The following is an 18,180-nucleotide window of genomic DNA, read 5'->3' as shown; positions in this document are numbered from 1 at the left end:
TTTGCAGCAGACGTGGGTGACATGTCACAAAACGTGCCGGCCAAAGGCAGCGGCTCTGGGGAAATGCTGGAAACTTTGAAAATGCCCCCTCCCCCCCCCCCCCCGATGCCCAGCATTTCAGAGTAACATCTCGGCAGGGCAGCAGGAGACACTTGTTGCCGTCGAGTCTTTTTTCGGTATTTTCGGCAAATACCTAAAAGCTTTCCTAGGTTAGAGGTAAAGGAAGGAAGAGAGGCAGGAAGAGGAAGAAAAGAAGTGAGGCAGGGAGGGAGGCAGGGAGGAAGGAAGGAGAGATGGAAAGGTCAGTAGGTGGAAATAGCAAGAGAGACTGGCAACGGGTACTCTAGCCATCTCTTTCCATCCACCTCTGGCTTGAATCTCTTCCAGATAAAGTAGGTTTTACATAAACATATTTTTCCTTCCAGTGCAGACGGGCCTGTTGTTTAACTGTCTGAATTGGCCAGCAGTAAACTCCACTCAAAGAAAAAACAAAGAGGACCTAAAAGACGTACCCCAGCTTAGCAGAGGAGCCGACGGCTACGGAACACCCAGGATGCACCCACATGGAACACACTAGACACTCAACACGTCACCTCAGAGGCATAACTCGTCACCTCTTTTTACGGAGGAGAGGGAGGTTAAACACAGGAGGCTTTAAATCTAGAATTTAAACCCAAAGCCTATGGGGTTTCTAACATATATCAGGCCACTTTCAGTTTTAAGAATTTTCTCTCTCCATCCAGTTCAAGGGAAATTCCGCGTTCTGCTTCGGAAATCATCATTTTGGTGTCCGTCCAAAGAACTGCTTACAGCCACAGAGCTCCTTGCCCTCACCCACCCACTCTGCTTCTCATTCACTCCTTCCTTAGCAAGGCCGTGAGAGCGGAGGACTCAGGATATAAAACTCCCTCTCAGGGGGAAGCCCCGCAGAACCGTTCCCTGCAGAATCCATCACCTCTGCCTCCCTCCACGTGAAGGAAATCCTCTCAGCTGGAAGATGTTTTTACCCTGTTGGCTGTCACTAGGGTGATCGCTGTGATTTCTTGAGGGGAGATACGGTGGGGAGCAAGGGACCAGGCAAAGGTGCCGCTTCCACCTTGAGACGGCTTCCCTCTAACGCCACCCGAGCCGCCTTCCCCCGCCCCGCACAAGAAACCCGAGCGTGGAAGGTTACCTCGGTGAAGCACAATGTGGTCAATCATGTTGCGTTTGTATTTGGTGTGATAGAGGCAGAGAGGACAGCGAAGATCTTTGGGGCCCTCCTCGGGGACCGCCGAATGCCCGGCTTCCACGTGCATAGTAAAAGCAGATCTGGGAGGGAGGCGGGGAGAGAGGCGATGAGTGTAACCAAGGAGCATCTCACTCACACCCCCTGCCAGCAACCCTACTACAGAGACACTCCACCCGGGGGCCACAACTACGGTGGTTCATCATGTTTGCTGACCACGAGTGCCCTGGTCCCTCGTGCAATAACTGAGCACTGTCATGCAGTGGTAACTTCTTTTTGGAAATTTTGCTACCTGGCTGGGCTCAGGCAGGGCTACGTTTGAAAAGAAAGAAACAGACTCCTGATTTTATTCTTGAGAATTAGAAGTTGCCTGTTAAAAATATAAAACAAAATCCCTACGAGAATGTATTTCGCATCAAGCTCAGAAGGAGAGGGACTGTTTTGAAGCTGGGAAGATTCATCAGCTGCCCCGGTGACTCCTCCCAGGGAACAGGGGAGGGCAGGCTGGTTAGGAAGTCAGGACGGTTGACGACCACGTAAAGGAAACTCAGAGCTGTTGTACCAGCTCAAAGGCGGAGGGTACCGCTGCCTCCCCACTCCATCCTTTTCAAAACTTCAAAATTTACAAAGCCTTAAATGTCTCATAAAAATGGATGAAACCAAGAGTTTAACGGGCAAGGTCCCCTTCTTATTAACCCGAGTGCCTCTCTCTGGGGAAACATGGACACCTGTCAGTGGGCCCTTGTTATCTGGGTCCTTTTTGCCTTCTCTCACTTCTAAGGCCACATACATATTTATCTAAAAAACAACTGAACCACATTAATAGAGATGTAACACATTTTCCATTAAATCCCGGCAACTAAGATGTTGCTGGAAAAGAGACTTGTTTTTCTATCAGTTCATGTTTTTTGGGGGGGCATGAAGTCTACTCACCAGCCTCTCTGTGTGGAGTGTGTATTGAAATACTGGAGTGACCTAAAGCCCAGGCCCTGACGGCAGCAGGAGCAGATGACAGCTTTATATCTGTACTATAGCACTTCATATTATTATAAAAGCTTTCTATGAATGATACAATAACACTTATTAGTGCTTCCTTTGCTCCAAGCACTATGCTAGGCACTTTACGGCTTCATTTACGGTTCTTTTACTCCTCACAAGCGCCCTACAAGGTAGGTACTATTATTGTCTTTTTTTTTTTTAAACAGATAAGGAACCAGAGACACAGAGAGGCTTAGTAACTTGTCCAAAGTCACACAGCCAGTAAGTGGCAAAGCTGGAGTTCAAACCCAGGTAGTCAGGCTCCATATTCTACACTCGTAACCATGAACCTAAACAGTACCTCCCAGGATGAGGTGAGATCACAGGAGTTAGAGTAAATGATAGGAAGCATTCCAATCTTTCTCATACACAGGAGCAAAGGTGACTCCGGATTATCTTTTTTCTAGATGGGAACAATCTCTCTGTGATTGTTCAAGTTTAGTCTTCCCAGTGTGGAGTCTTGGTTCTCTGGGTGTCTTTCAATAACATGATCTTAAGAAATAAGAAATCTCTGCAAGGGTGGCAGGGGCGTCTCTCTCTCTCTTGACTTTGACTTTGCTTCCGAGAAGGTATTTTTTTTCCCCCAAAGACAAATAAAATAACAGGTGAGGGTGAGGGTGTGGTTTTCCAAAGGGAAAACACTCACTGCTGCACATACTGGGTCAGGGAAATCCTTTGCCGTGATCTCACGCTCCTTGAGCACCCATTCGCTCTGATTTTTAAACTCATTTGTTCTGATATGGCTCTTCATCTCTTCCCCAAACCCCCAAAACAGTCTTCTGGAACTAGCCTCCTCTTGTGAAGACTGGACCCAACAACCCCTTCTTCATCCCACAGGCAGGGCCTCCCATGAGCTCCAGATACGAGAGTGAAAGGGGAGAGTAGGGTGAGGGGTGAAGCAGGTGCTGCCACCTTGTTTTTCAAGGCTGTTCTTCATGCCACTTACTTAAAGCCTGTGTAAAAGGAGCAGTCTTTGCACTTGAAGAGCTTCTTCCCACCGTGCTTGTCCCTGTAATGGCGCCTGATGCTCTGGATGTAGCCAGAGGAGAATTCACAGAATTCGCAGTGAAGAACAGCTTCCGTCTTCTGCTCAGTGCCCCCCGCAGCTCCAGAAAGAGGCACGGGGCTAACACGGCTGTTGTTTCTCGCCAGAGCAGCGGATTGATAGTGGTTCAACTGCTGCTGAACGTCTGGAGGCTCGGAGTAGGATGAGTCTGTGGACAGATGGGGGAAGATGACACCAGACACAAAGAACACAGTGGAGGACTGACACCTGAAAACCCCCAGCATTCGTTTTGAGTTTTTTGTTTTTGGTTTTTTTTTTTCTGTGGTACGCGGGCCTCTCACTGCTGTGGCCTCTCCCGTTGCGGAGCACAGGCTCCGGACGCGCAGGCTCAGCGGCCATGGCTCACGGGCCCAGCCGCTCCGTGGCATGTGGGATCCTCCCGGACTGGGGCACGAAACCGCGTCCCCTGCATCGGCAGGCAGACCCCCAACCACTGCACCACCAGGGAAGCCCTAGTTTTGAGTATTTTTTTAAAGGGGTTGACTATGATCCCAGCTTTCATCTTCATTTACATTCTACAACGCATCTCTGGGGAAAGGCAGGTAGGGAGGAAGCGTCACTTCCTTTAATCTGACTTTGAGGGTTCACAGCATTTAAAAATAAAATTCTGAGGTTAAAGGTTTCAAAGTGAAGGAAGAAAGTAAACTTTTTTTTAAAGGAAACTGCAGCGTGGCAACAGGCTGCCACAGAATCCCCATCCTTGTAGGTGAGATAAACAAACCCGCACAATGTACACAGGCATCCACATGAGAAAGGAAAGTAGAAGATGCAATATCTCCTCCTTTGCAGCCCAGAATTATTCAAGCCAACCGGGGGGAAAAAAGTCTTTAACAGAAATGCTCAAGCACATGGCACTCACAAATATAAAAGTGTTTTATGCCTTCACTGTCAAGTGATTTAAATTTTAAAATATAAAAATCCAATAGTGTTCTCCAGGAATGGATGTTTAAAGCTTAGTCAGCATTAAGATGGAGATTTATTCATAAATCCCATTAAAATGAAATTCCAAACAAGTTTCCCTGAAAGGTATTTGAAAGTTTGCAATTCGGAGGAAAATGCTGGAAGTGACGGGCACAAATCTTAAGCCTGTGATGCTCCAATGTCCTGTGGTGGGGAAATCTAATGTAGACGGGAGGTAGGAAAATCTCAGTTTCTTCCTTAAATAATAATAATTTTTTTAAAAAAGAGAGAGCAAGTGAAAAGAAGAAAAGGTCTTGAACCTTTTCCCAACACGCAGCTCTGAATGTTGAGGTCAGGAATTCACCAACGTTATCACCACCACTGTCCTATATAACCTACGGCTGCCCATGAATGACACAAATGGAGTCTGTGAATCCCACACAGATGAATTTCAGTGTAACTTTCCTTGAAAAGAAAACAAAGGACTCTTTTCTTAAGCCTTTCAAAAAGCAGGGGGGGAAATGGGACAGAAACTGTACCAGCCTCCTCCTGATTTGATGGACACCTAATTTTCCAAAGCGCGATTTCCCCAGGCGGGACACGCGGGGGCTCTGTAAAACCCATATTTGATGAGACTGGTACCATCCATCCCATCGGCCTCAGAGCAGTTCCCTTATTGTGGGGTCACCTCTTGTCTTCAAAATACTAAAATTCCTCCCCTTCTTGTTTCCTCCTCCCCCTCCTCAATTCATATTCCTCAGGATGGAGGAAAAAACCCCTTTGGAAATTGTAAACAAACCTGCCACACACACACACACACACACAAATAAAACAAAAGGAAACTCGAACAATATCTCCGAGCCTCCATGGGTTCATTACCAGGTGTAAACTGAAGACAAAGGAAGAAAGACATTAACACAACTGAATTCATTTCACCCGATTCTTTTAATCTCCTTTTTCCTTATTCCTCGACCCTAGCCTAGCCGATGAACCCACTCAGGACCACAATAATGCAACTGTCAACTTCTCATTCTTTCTTTCAACAGCAGGTTTGTTTACCATTTCATGGACTGTTTGAGATGCTTTCTGGTTAAGCTCTCAAGACTAGTTTCTGCTTCAGACACACGCACAATGAAGCACAATGCATGCTCTGCCCGCCTCTCCTGTTAACTGGGACTTGAGCTGCTGGGAAAGCACTGCCACGCCAGTACCCCGGCCAGCCCTGCCCTCTCGCCAGTGCTGGTCCTGGTTTGCTCTTAGCTCTACAGGAAAGAAATCCTGGGACCAGCAAGGCCGAAGTCAGGTCCGACTGCCCTGACCAGTTGACCATCCACAAATCTCCCCAGAGACCAAAACAAAGGAACAGCCCATTTCTCAATAAGCAGCCACCACGGCCTCTAAGACTCAGACACAAGGCACTGGACAGCTCCAGTCCCTTTATAACAAAATTACAAACTGGCTCCTAATCAATCAGAAGACAAACCAGGTCAATCTGTCTCCCCTACCTTCTGCCACCCCCAACCTAGAGCACACGTAAGACTCTCTTGGGTAAACTCCCCAAAGGGAGAGGAGCCTGACTCAACACATTTTTCTTGTTTCTAGGGTCTATGGCATATCATTCCACCCATCTCAAAAAACACATTCTCAATTTTAACATGGGTATTTCTATGTGATATGAAACTTGAAATAAAAATGCTAGAAGTCGTGGAGAAAGCATTCCAAGAAAGGACAGCTCATCACCCTTCACAAATGGCAGTGTGAAAAGAACACCTGTATGTATCCGTGTCATAAAATCCTTCTTTCCTGGTTAAAATCAGATGGACAGGTTTACTTACAGAAAGAAGCAAATCCCACCACTTAGGATACACTTGAAATAATGCCCACGTGATAACTTTCTGGGTCTTCTCAGAGCTTTACTGTCCTCTCTGGTGCCAAGACACACTCTTCCTCGCTCCCACTTGGAGTTTGTGAATAATGTACAGTTTTAGCACCTCAGGCACTAAAGTGACAAAGACGTGAGGGTGTCTGATTCCACTGATCCTAAAAAAGCCCATTTGCTGAGCTACATAAAACCCCAGTTCGTTCACGAGGCATAGCCAGAAAGAAGAGGAGAAGAGGATGCTTTTGTGCCCAGGCTAGAAAGACAAGCAGATTCTTAGCGGTGAAGGGCATGTCACAGAAGTTAAAAATCATCATTAAGACTCTTTTCTTTCATTCCAAGCTTAAGAAAAGGAAAGAAAAAACACTCTGTGCTTGCAGAGCCCGACCTGTGGTCATGGGAACATACAGCAGCTAAAGCACAGGAGTACAGGTTACATCTTTACCGCCTCTTTGGCCACGAATATCTACAATGGAGCCAACAGCAAGAGAGCATTGGTCCATCCATTCTTAACCCACCCGAGATGTGCAGTCTCAGAAAAGAGTGTCGGTCTCTGACTTGTGACTTTATTTATGTGCAAAGTTTTGGAAATTAAATTATGATTTATAATTGCAGTTATAAAATAAATTTAGCTAAGTTACATGGAGCTATCCATTTTGTAAACTGTCTATAATAGGAAGATGATTTTATAAAAGCTAGATCGTAACAGAACTGTAGAATGGATGGTCACAGCACATCTAGGTGGGGCTCTGTAAGTTACTGAACAGCCAACAACGAAGTCTCACCACTATGGTGTACGACATAGGTTCTCATGCCAATTTTACCGATGAGATGGCTGGGGCTGAGAATGGTTGGCCACACAGCTACCGAGAGGCAGAGGTAGGACTGGAACAAAGATCTCTCTGACTCTAAAATCTGAAACTTGTCTATCAGGCATCTGACTCAATGGGTTGACCTCCGGGGGTCCCTTGATGCAAGTCAGAAGAACAAGAAAGAATATCTGAGTGTTCCATCAGCAAGAAACACACAGCAGAGAAGACAGAGAGAGAGATGGCAGCAAGGGTGAAATAGCTGAGAAAGTAACATCAGACTAGGTAGAAATGGTCACAAAGAGAAAATAATATTAAACTGAATACCAAAGAAAACATTAAAACAGCATTTCAGAGCACATGCGAAAAAAGAATCAACAAAGTAAGATTCCCGGGAAAGAAAAAGAATATCCAAAATTTCAAAATGCTTTATGAAAACAGAAAAAAGGGACCACCCAGGGGACATTTCTATAAGCACGCTACACAGGTAAGCACTGCAAATACCCAGAACTGGAGATGTGCCTGCCCGAATGGCATGCTGAAGTCAGATGCTGGATAAACTGCCCTAGAAAGATAATACTCTAATTCCTCAGGGGGGATTTGGCTGGGAAAAGAAAGGTACACGAATATGAACGGGAGATGAGTATTTTCCGGGGGCTCTTGGACAGCTCAGGATTTCAAACCGGGGAAGGGCTGAGTTCCAGATGAGACCTCCTACCCACCCCTCTCATTCAGTCAGGTTCCTGGAGAAATGGGAAATTTCTGGCTCTCATTCCAGACCCCCAGAATTCCAGCCAAACCCAGTTAAGTATCCATTCAAAGCGTTTTGTTTTGTTTTCTTTTCTTTTTTCTCCAGAGATTAGCCAGCACAGAAATAATCACTGGAAATCTACTTTATAGCAAACGACAAATAAGTGAACTCTGGAAGAACAATAAACATGACAGAATGAAGTCCTCGTGAACATTCTGATCCAACAAAATATTCGACACCCTCTTCGTGTCAGGCCACAGGCAGGCTCTAGGGACTCAAAGTCAAAGAAGGTGCGAGAAAGGAATCCCCTGGCGGTCCAGTAGTTAGGACTCAGGCGCTTTCACTGCTGGGGGCCCGGGTTCAATCCCTGGTCAGGGAACTAAGATTCCACAAGCCACACAGCACAGCCAAAAACACAAAAGAAGAAGGCGCGAGGGATGCCTTCTAGGAGCCCTGATCTACTAGGAGAAATACAGAGTAGCTGGCTGTTATGAAGACATACGCCTGCTCTGTGTCTAACACACTTACTCCACTGACTGAAGGAATAAAAGAGGCAAAGAGAAAAACTGAACAGTAACAGGAGAGTTTAACTATTGCAAGATTAAGGAAGACACAGGGAAGAGTAAGAATCAATTGGGCAGTAAATTGTGGGAGCAGCAGAGAGGACAGCTCCCTTATACGCCGAGTGATCTGAAAAGGAAGCTGTACGGGTGGATCAATTCTCAATTTTCCGCAGCTCCGCAGAGAGGGTGTGAGTGAAGGTGGAAAAGTGGCAGCAGTACCTTGGTGCCAGCGACCACAGTTAATTATATTTGGGCTAGATTTTCATGCAGACTTGGGAGAGAGGCTCTTTGGTCAGGGCAAATCCAGTACCAGGAGAAAATAAAAGACAAAAGGATTTTAGGCAAGCAAATTTTAGAGGCGGGGAGCAAACGGTTAAATGACACCCATTCATTCAGCAAACATTTATTGAACATCTAAGTCAATGGGTGACCCTGTTCTGGAACAGTAGGACATGGTCCCTGCCCTCAAGCAACTCACTGTCTCAGACAGACGTGTAAATAACTGATGGTGATACACTGCAAAGAAAAAATAAAAGTCTCAATGGAGCCACCTTATCTCCAAAGACCTAGTGGAGAAGAAGACAAAATCAGCAGTACCAGCAGTACTCGGTGACTAATAGAAGTAGGAGTGAGGGAGGTGGAGGGAGGACGTCAAGAGAACCTTGAATTCCATTAATAAACATAATTAGTATTAGCTAGTGTGTTAATTAATAAAATCACTACCAGACGTGAAGCTACCTAAATGTTCAATTCACCACACCTCCACCTTAAGTCATAAATAGAAATTAAACAACTACATTCTTGTCACAACAACAACAAAAGTGACTTAATTCCTACAGAGAACAGAAAGAAAGATCAGAGGATGAATCTGAGCAGAAAAATGTGCACATTGGAGGGTGAGGGAGATCACATAAGGAAGGATTTAAAATCTTCAAGTCCTAAAATAGCGTAGAGTTCAAAATGATGCACAGATTGTAATTTTCTTCAGAAAAGCAGGTGATCTGGCAACTGAAGGTTTGTAGTATAAGAAACCAGAAACAGAATATTACCTATAGATAATTTAACAACAAATATGGTAAATGCCCAAAGTATAGGGGTTGGGTTGGGACCCAAATATGCTGGAAATACTGCCCACTGTTCCTAGAAATATTGAGAAGGGCACACCAACAATGACAAGAGAGCAGCTAAAGACATACTTTAGTTAACAGGCAGGAAGCTTTTGGAATGGCATCAACTCCTATCATACAACGGCTAAGAAACTCAGGCAAAGGACAAAGAGGGTCCAAGTATTTCCATGTACGTGACAGCAACCCAGGTATCTGCTGGTGACGAGACAGAGAATCCTCCTGCTTATCAGTGAGCTTAGACATGACCTGAGTCTTCACCTAAAGCCGAAAAACTGTCTGGTGGACGCCTTAAACATGCTGCACATGGCCACCATCTTTGCTCACGCATCTCCGGTGGCGTTCTGAATGTGAGTCCATGGCTCACCACTTCGTTCAAGCTCAAACTGTGGGAATCCTCCTTCAGACTGTCAGATGTTTCCTGTGGTAGCACATTTCACCAGGTACCACATCCCAGAGACACGTCATTTCTTACCTCCAATCATATTCCTCCTCCAGGGCCCTGTCTACCTTTCCCACTGTTCATTCACGTCCTCAGATCCCATACGGGCAACTCTGAACAACCTCCTAGCTGGTCTTCCTTCCTCCAAGATCTGTTCTAGTTTGGCCAGCATACACGTCATAGACATATAATGTATATCACTTTCATGAGTATGATATGATTATGCCCCAGGGCTCAAGGATAAAGCCTACTCCTTGGTACATACAGCTCTACAGTCTGGTCTCAGCCTGTGTTTCCAGCCTCACTTTTGGCTAATTCCCAACTCCTTGCACTTTCTACATATCTCATCATTGGGAATCCTTGATCAAGGGCTCCCTGATGTTCTTCCTCTTCTTTATGCCTGGCAAATCCCTACCCATCCTTCAAAACCCAGCTGAAATGTCACCTACTCTGTGAGGCTTTCCCCCAACAATCCAGACAGAACCCTGCTCTCCTCTGTGCTTTGTCAACACACACACATAGTGATTTTCATCTGGAACTTATTATACTTCAGCTCACACTTAATATGTTCTCTTAAGCAACCTCCACCGACAAACTTGGCCTTATCTCTCTATGCCTTTGACCTTAAAACATCCCATGGCAACAGGGTCCAGGCTGGTTGCTGGAGCGCTCTGCAGCAGCCCCATCCATTTCTGCTTCCAGCAGTTGAGTTAATGCTAACAAAAATCAGTTTTATTTTCTCCCAAACTTCTTTGTACCTGTTATATTTGTTACTGAGCTTATTCAATTTAATTAATATTACCTAAAATGATGAAAGATGGGTATAAAAGTTGCCATTTCTATGAAAGCTACATTAAGTGCTTGGAAAAGATTTGAGAAAGTCGAGCTGCTAAAAAAAATTACTGTCAAACTACGTTTTGGCAAGATAAATGATTGAGGAGAGCATAAAAGTCTAGAAGGACTCTGCTCTAAGACTGTTCCACAAATGTCTAAACTATCATGCCACTTAAAAGAAACTGAAACTGGAAGTAGTATAGGTGATTACAGTTTATGCAAGAGAGAAAATGGGGAACTCCAATCACAAGACCCTGACTCAAATACATAAGCTTGAAACCTACAGCACAATCCTGGTGAATGAATGCATTTTTAAGTGAAAATAAAATGCTTAAAGCATTTTTAAAAGCATTCCCCGCATTAAGAAATTTGCAAATATCACTGAGAAACTAGGTCTTGACTATATCAAATAAGCTTCAACTGTATCTATCTATATGTTTGACCCTATTTTATATTAATTCAGAAAATACTTATTGAGAGGCTTCTGTGTACCAGGCACTTCTAGGCATTTGGGATACATCAGTGAAAAAAACCAGCAAGGATCCTTGCCCTCGTGGGGCTTACATTTTAGATTGACAGCAATAGTATCTTATGTGCTTTTACAGCCAGAGACTCTCATGGTCCTTTCATTCAAAAAAGTACTTAAGAAAATGTTTCCTGGATTGAATTTGTGAACAACTTTCTTAAATTCAATCCTGTACCTCTGTCTGTCTATCTCTCTGTTTGAAGTTACAAGGACTGTTTGTAGCACAGAGCTGTCAAGATGATTCACAGATTCAAGAGGTTTACTTATTTTTAAAGACTTCTTAGGTTCTATCTGAATTCCTTTGAAACTCAATTTCTTTCTCAAGATACCTGCTGTTCACTTCTTGCTATTAACAGGGAGCAGAGTGTGTCATCCAGAACATGGCCGACTTCAAATCACCAATTCAACTGTCCACGTATTTCCTCTGAAGACTCTCAAAAAGGTTCTCCAGATAGAACACTGGGCCATTCCGAAGGAAAACGATATTAGAAACTAAGCTTTGGAACACAAGCCATTTCAACTCCTCCTGGATAGCGTCTAAAGGGGAACATAAATCTCTAAAGGCAGCCACGTTACTTTATTTCCTTCTTTTGATTATGCCTTGAAAACCTCCAGGCCAAGGATTCTGGCACCTCCTTGTCTTCTATCATCAGTAGAGTTCTCTGGCCTGGATGTACAAGATTATGATACAATGGCCAGGGGGGACAATGGGCACTGGATGACTATATATAGGAATTCTGGGCTTGGTTGTCATGGAGACAAACGGAAAAACAAATGCCTAATCCTGAAAATAAGGCTGAGGCCAAACTTGAAGGAAACACGCACTGAAAACTTCCTGTCATTCTGATGAGTAAAAAGAAAACCTTGAAATATGATCAGGGAAAACAAAACAAAACAAAAAGTTAGTCTTCAAAATGACAAAAACAGCAAAAAAACGAAAAGGGGCTGAGATTTAGCATCCCATCATCCTTAAATTCACTGAAAGGGTCTCTCAAAGGCCTTATTTGGCATGAAGCTTCACGTTCTCGTTTTCTCTATATTTTCGGGGGAATCCAGGCAAGTCTGACCTAAAACAAAAGAGAATTCCTGGGACTTCCCTGGTGGTGCAGTGGTTGGGAATCCGCCTGCCAATGCAGGGGACACGGGTTCGAGCCCTGGTCCGGGAAGATCCCACATGCCGCGGAGCAACTGAGCCCGTGGACCACAGCTACTGAGCCTGTGCTCTGGAGCCCGTGAGCCACAACTACTGAAGTCTGCGCGCCTACAGCCCGCGTTCCGCAACAAGAGAAGTCAGTGCGACGAAAAGCCTGCTCACTGCAACAAAGACCCAACGCAGCCATAAATAAATAAATAAATTTATTATAAAATAAAAAAAAAAGAGAATTCCTGGACTTGCAATTCACTAGGTCCTATAATCGGGGACAAGCCCATTTGTTTCTCTGTATCATTTTCCCCCAGTGGCATCACCATCCACCCAGTCAATAAAATCAGAACAAATCCTTGATTCATTTCTCTTTCATTCTATCCATGGAATGAAAAAGCCCTATCGGTTCAACCTCCCAAAAAGCCCGTATCTGTGACCCACTCACGGTTCCACAGCCACTGCTTCTGTTCAGGCCCCTGTGGTTGCTTGTGTGAACCTGCATTGCAGGACGTTCCTAACTGGCTTTCTATCTTCAAGTTTCTTCTCCCCCTAAGATCCCTTTCTTTTCTAAAAGCAAATATGATCAAGGTACTCAAGCCTTCTTACAAGAAAAATGTCCAAACTCTGAACATCAGTACCCTGGCCCACCTTCATCTTCCCAGACCTACCACACTCCACACCCACACTGCTCCCACTCAGCGCTACTGCCACAAGGAAAGGTCCTGGCATTCACTCTGTGTGCTTTTTTTCGCTGCTTCTTTGTACATTCTTGCAATATCCTCCTTCGACTTCTCAGCCTGGCAAACTCATCTTTCAAAACTGAACTCAGTTCAAATTTATTATCACTATGACGATCTTCCCTGACCCTTCTAGATACATTTATTTAACTCCCCCTTCAGGCTTTCCTGCTGGAACTCATGCTGCACGCAGGTTAATTTATTTTGCCTCCACCAGACTGTGATCTCTTTGCAAGCAGGGTATCTATCCATGCATCCATGCATGCGTGCATGCATCCATCCATCCAGCTACCCACCCATAACTTGTTTAAAGTTCATTATCTCCCAGAACTTAGTTCAGGGCCTGGCCCAAAAGAGGTGCTCAATGAACGTGTTATAAAGATCCAAAAAGAGTTCAAACTGGAAAAAGTGCTCTGGAAAACCCAGATTTAACAGGAAAATGCAATGAACCAAATGTCACTCTCTCCTTGAACACTGCGGTTAAGAGAGCCGCCCCATTGAAACAGTGATCCACTTTTACTGAAACAAGCCTGGGTCTTTTCTGATTACCTGGAGAATAGCTTCTGAAACATTTGAGAATCTGAATGGCAGGAAATTCATGATCCATGACCATCCCAAGAAGTCACAGGCATAATTTCTGGCTTTCACCCTAAATCAGCAAAAAGTCTAAACTTTAAAACAGATGATATCAGGACACCTGGGAGCCACTTTGGATGAATCACTATGAACCTCTCTCTCCTTTTTCGTACCCACTGGTAGGCACAGATCTGTGGTAGGCACAGATGTTTGTGAAATGCATAGGTGTAACGGTACCATGTATTTAAATGCACCATGACTTTGCTACAGTCAACACCTAAGGCCACGAAAATAAAGGCCTCTGCAATCCAGAAGGTATTCATGGATTACTTGAAGATTTTTAGCATTGCATCCTCACCGTATGAAATGTTTTACCAATTTTCCTCCATCATGGATGCACCCTCCTCCCAGATATGTAGTGTATGGCGATTCATTTTGCAAAAGGACTTGTGGTGGCTCAGAAAAGCAGAGATGGCTTCATGTCACCCAGCCAGTCAGTGGAGAAACAGGAACAGAACCCGGGGCTCCTGCATGCCCCAGTTTCAAAAACACGTTCTTTTTCTGCCACAGCCATTAGCAAATATCACAGGTATTCCTTCTGTACTAAATGGTATTTGTAACTCAAAAGTGTGTGTTCTTAAAAACCCTCCTTGAAACCGGCTGGAAATTTGTCGCAAAGCCAATGAACGCACGGTGAAGGAGCCCTTTTCTAATGTTTTTCAGGAGGAAACTCTGGGTGGCATCTGCCATTGTTCATTGAGACACTCTCACAATACCAAATGCATAATTCACCTGCGACTCTTTGGAATTGTCTGATGAGGAAGTAATGCTTCCTGCTGTTCGTTTAGATCGTATAGATGTCTTTACCACACGGAAAATCCAACCAACAACGTGGAGTACAAAAGCCTCTTTGACATCAGTGACTTGGCCGCAACAGTCGAGAGCTCGCTAGCAACTTCAGATGGTATTCAGAGCTTATGGGCCATGGGCAAGGCCGCCCTGCTTCCTCCTCAAGGCCTGACCGGAGGGAAGATACCTACAGACTTCAAGGAGGCGGTCACAGTGTCCAGCTTGCAACAAACAGTACAGGGAGAGCCCGCACAGGGAACGATGCAGAGATTTCTCAAAAGCTCAGCGTAGCAAGAGGAAAGAACACATCTAAGGAGAAGCGTATATATTTAGATACATGTCGAGCTCTAAGTGACGGTATGGAAATCGGGTGAGGATAATGATGGCGGATCAAGAACAGGAACGAGCGCCACACTTCAAAGCGCACGGTTATTCTAAAATTGTCCCCCAGCAGCAGGAGTCTCTGAACCAACACACCCAGTGGGTTTCTTACCCGTTTTTTTCCTTTTCTTTTCACCTCTTCCCATGCAGTGGAAGAAAATCCTGGCTCCGGGTAAAGCTGTATTTTTAATAACATTAAAGCAGTAGGTCCTTCTCTTCGGACAGACACTCTTGCACCCGCTCCAAACTCCCCCGCAGGAATATTGCTAATGATGCTGGGCTCAGGTGTAGGGTGTAAACCTCCAAGAAGCAGGAGGATCAGGCAGTCAAATCCAGGCTCACCTTTCACTGGCTTAGCAGCTCTAGGTCATCAGGTATGTCAGGTGCTTTTGCACGAGTCTCTCACTGATCTTCACCATGACCTTATGACATGAGATGTGTTACTTCCCATTTTACAGATGGGGAAACCAAGGGAGCACCTGGAAAACAGGCAACTTCTCAGGGCCCCGGAGCGTGCATGTGAGCCTCCTCGTAACCCTTGGGGACTCTCAATTAAGCAGTCCTCTGGTTCCTCATTCATAAAACGGAGACAATGATACCCACGACTTCATAGGGTGCAGTGCAAACAGGAGAGCAGTGTGTAAAGTACAGTGTCTGGCACGGGGTGGGGGTGCTTTAAGGGCCTCAGTTCCACAGCAATTAAAATCTACATCATATATTTTGCACTAAACGACAAATTGCCTTTTAGTGTTTACGGAGTGTTTTCTATAGACGAAAGAATTTGATCTCCTTCGCTGGACTGCAGGACAGAGTGGAATGAGCATCTCTTACACTGCTCAAACAGATGTAACTGACATTCACCCCAGCTCCAGGCACATGGCAGGTGTTCGGCAGCTAGTTTGTGGCTGATTGATTCTGGGCAAAGCCAACTGCACTGCCCCTTCTGGCAACAACCAGCTGGCTCACTCTGTAGGTGAGGATGGCTGCCATGGGGAGGGGACTGATCGAGGGGCTTGGATTCAGCTCAGAGGCAGGGCTCGACCCCAATAATACATCAAGTCACCCCCATTTTGTTAGATAACGAGGCACATAGAATGGTCACAAATCAACTTGCTACGAAAAGGCACATCGGAGCAAATTTCATTTCCAAAGTTTAGAAGCTTTCTTGGCAACAACCATTCTGGGGTCTATTTCCTCTTAAAGGTTTCTCAACATCACCTCCAGCTTTGAGCAAGGTCCCTGGGTAACCGACTGGCAGGTGTGATCATCCCCATCATTAATGATGCTCTCCCAAAGGCCCCCACCTGACACTGCCGCCGCTGCCCTTTTCTCCCTGTTACCTTGTACGATTGTACTTCTAACCACCTGATCCACAGTACGTACGTATTGGTCGATTGGTTGGTTCTCCCCACTATCTGTGAGGGGTTTGTCTCAAACTTCTTAACTTGCATGGATGTTTGGATTTTATTTCATAACCAATGAGGGCATCTAAGTTTTCTTGGGGACTTCCGGCTCAGCTGGGCACGGAGTGTCTGCCCAAGACTCAGTATGGAAAACGTTAAGGGTCTGTGACAAAAGGCGGTCCTGCCATTGAACCACCATGCGTCTCGGCCTCCTGAGGGTCGTGGCCAGTGTGCAACACCAAGAACAGCAGCACTTAAGACTAGATCCATTCACTTAAATAGCTCATTTGAGTGCCTATGCGTGCAAGGTAATCTGCCACGCTCTGGGGACTCAAAATAAAATGATGGCTTCTGCTGGGACTTCTCTGGCGGTCCAGTGGCTAAGACTCCGCACTCACAAAGCAGGGGGCCCGGGTTCAATCCCTGGTCAGGGAACTAGATCCCGCATGCCACAACTAAGAGCCCGCATGCCGCAACTAAAAGATTCCACACGCCACAACCAAAGATCCCACGTGTTGCAACAAAGACCCGGCACAGGCAAATAAATAAACAATTTTTTAAAAAAATATGATATGCCCTTTTTAAAAAAATGATGGCCTCTGCCTTCAACAAGCTGATGGTCCTTATATGTGGAATCTAAAATATGACATAAATGATCTTATCTACGAAACAGAAACAGACTCACAGACATAGAGAACAGACGTGGTTGCCAAGGGGGGTGGGGTGGGAGAATCATGGACGGGGAGCTTGGGATTAGCGGATGCAAACCATTACATACAGAATGGATAAACAACAAGGTTCTACTATAGCACAGGGAACTATATTCAATATCCTGGGATAAACCACAATGGAAAAGAATAAGAAAAAGAATGTGTATATACATATGGAACTAAATCACTTTGCCATACAGCAGAAATGAACACAACACTGTAAATCAACTATAGTTCAATTAAAAAAAAGGAAGTGGATGGTCTTGGGGGGGATGGAAAGTCAGACAGTTATAACAGAGTATGATCAGCTCTGAACTAAAGAGTGCCCAAAGATGTGAACAGAAAGCAGGTCCCTTAGCCAGGCAGGAAGAGTTAGGAAGATTCAAGTTTTCAAGGATGAGTAGGAATTAGCCAAGTGAATGGAATGAAGAGGAGGTCAGGTGAAAATCAGTGGAGGAGGACATTCCAGGAAGGAGGACTAGAAGGTCCTGGAGGGTGAGAGCAGGGCCCTGTGCAGACACAGGGCCTCCAGGACAGCTGCAGTGCAGGATGCGGCAGGAAGAAGGGGTGAGGAGCGACCCTGAGAGAAAGAGGGGCCCAAGTATCAGCTTTCCATGCTGAGCTTGAATCTACTATGAAGGCAGAGCAGACAGCCACTGAAGGGTCTGAAGCAGGAACCAGGTGAGATAAAGGCTTCGCATCTGTACCTTTTCTAGGTCTATCGATTGCACCCAGAGCCCTGCCCCATCTCTCAGATAGGGAAGGCAGCTTGGCATAAATGCATTCCCACCATGAGAGAAAACCAAGCAGCAGCACCTTCCTTATTGATGAGGGATAGCTGCAGCTGCCTATGACTCCATGCTTTGTGTTGTCAAGTAGAAAACACCAATGTGGTAACTCTTCCCCTCTGGATTTTACTAGCATGTCGGAATTGTTCATTTGAAATTCAGTTCCTACTGTTTCAACTGAACACATTACATTTACATCTGGAATGGATTATGGTCCTACTACCTAAGGGAAGGAAAACTGGAAACCCAGGAGGCTACCTTTTCTGCTCCCTACCAACCCTTCACATGCAAGAAAATACCAAGGAAGCACAGGAAACCAAGTGGTATGTCCACACGTTGGCAAACACCAAAAAGACGCAGGCGCCAGCCAAGATCTTGTGGTCTGTTGTTCAAATACAGCATCTCAGCAACATCCAAAAGGTTTCTAAATCT

General features: G+C 45.2%; 1 protein-coding gene across 2 annotated transcripts in view; it reads right to left on the bottom strand.

Moving 5' to 3' along the window:
* The window catches only part of ZNF462 (zinc finger protein 462), an 83,863-nt gene that overhangs the window by 32,065 nt on the left and 33,618 nt on the right, over positions 1-18,180 (bottom strand). For both annotated transcript variants that reach the window (XM_065879286.1, XM_065879287.1), the window contains exons 7-8: positions 3,213-3,480; positions 1,175-1,311 (exon numbers count right to left, since the gene is read on the bottom strand). In XM_065879286.1, coding sequence (XP_065735358.1) covers positions 1,175-1,311; positions 3,213-3,480 — 405 coding nt within the window. The remainder of the gene's footprint in view (positions 1-1,174; positions 1,312-3,212; positions 3,481-18,180) is intronic.

Source organism: Phocoena phocoena, chromosome 6, assembly GCF_963924675.1.
Source record: "Phocoena phocoena chromosome 6, mPhoPho1.1, whole genome shotgun sequence".
NCBI classification, from domain to species: domain Eukaryota; kingdom Metazoa; phylum Chordata; class Mammalia; order Artiodactyla; family Phocoenidae; genus Phocoena; species Phocoena phocoena.
Note: the sequence above shows the minus strand (reverse complement) of the source record. Positions and strands in the feature narration are given on the sequence as shown.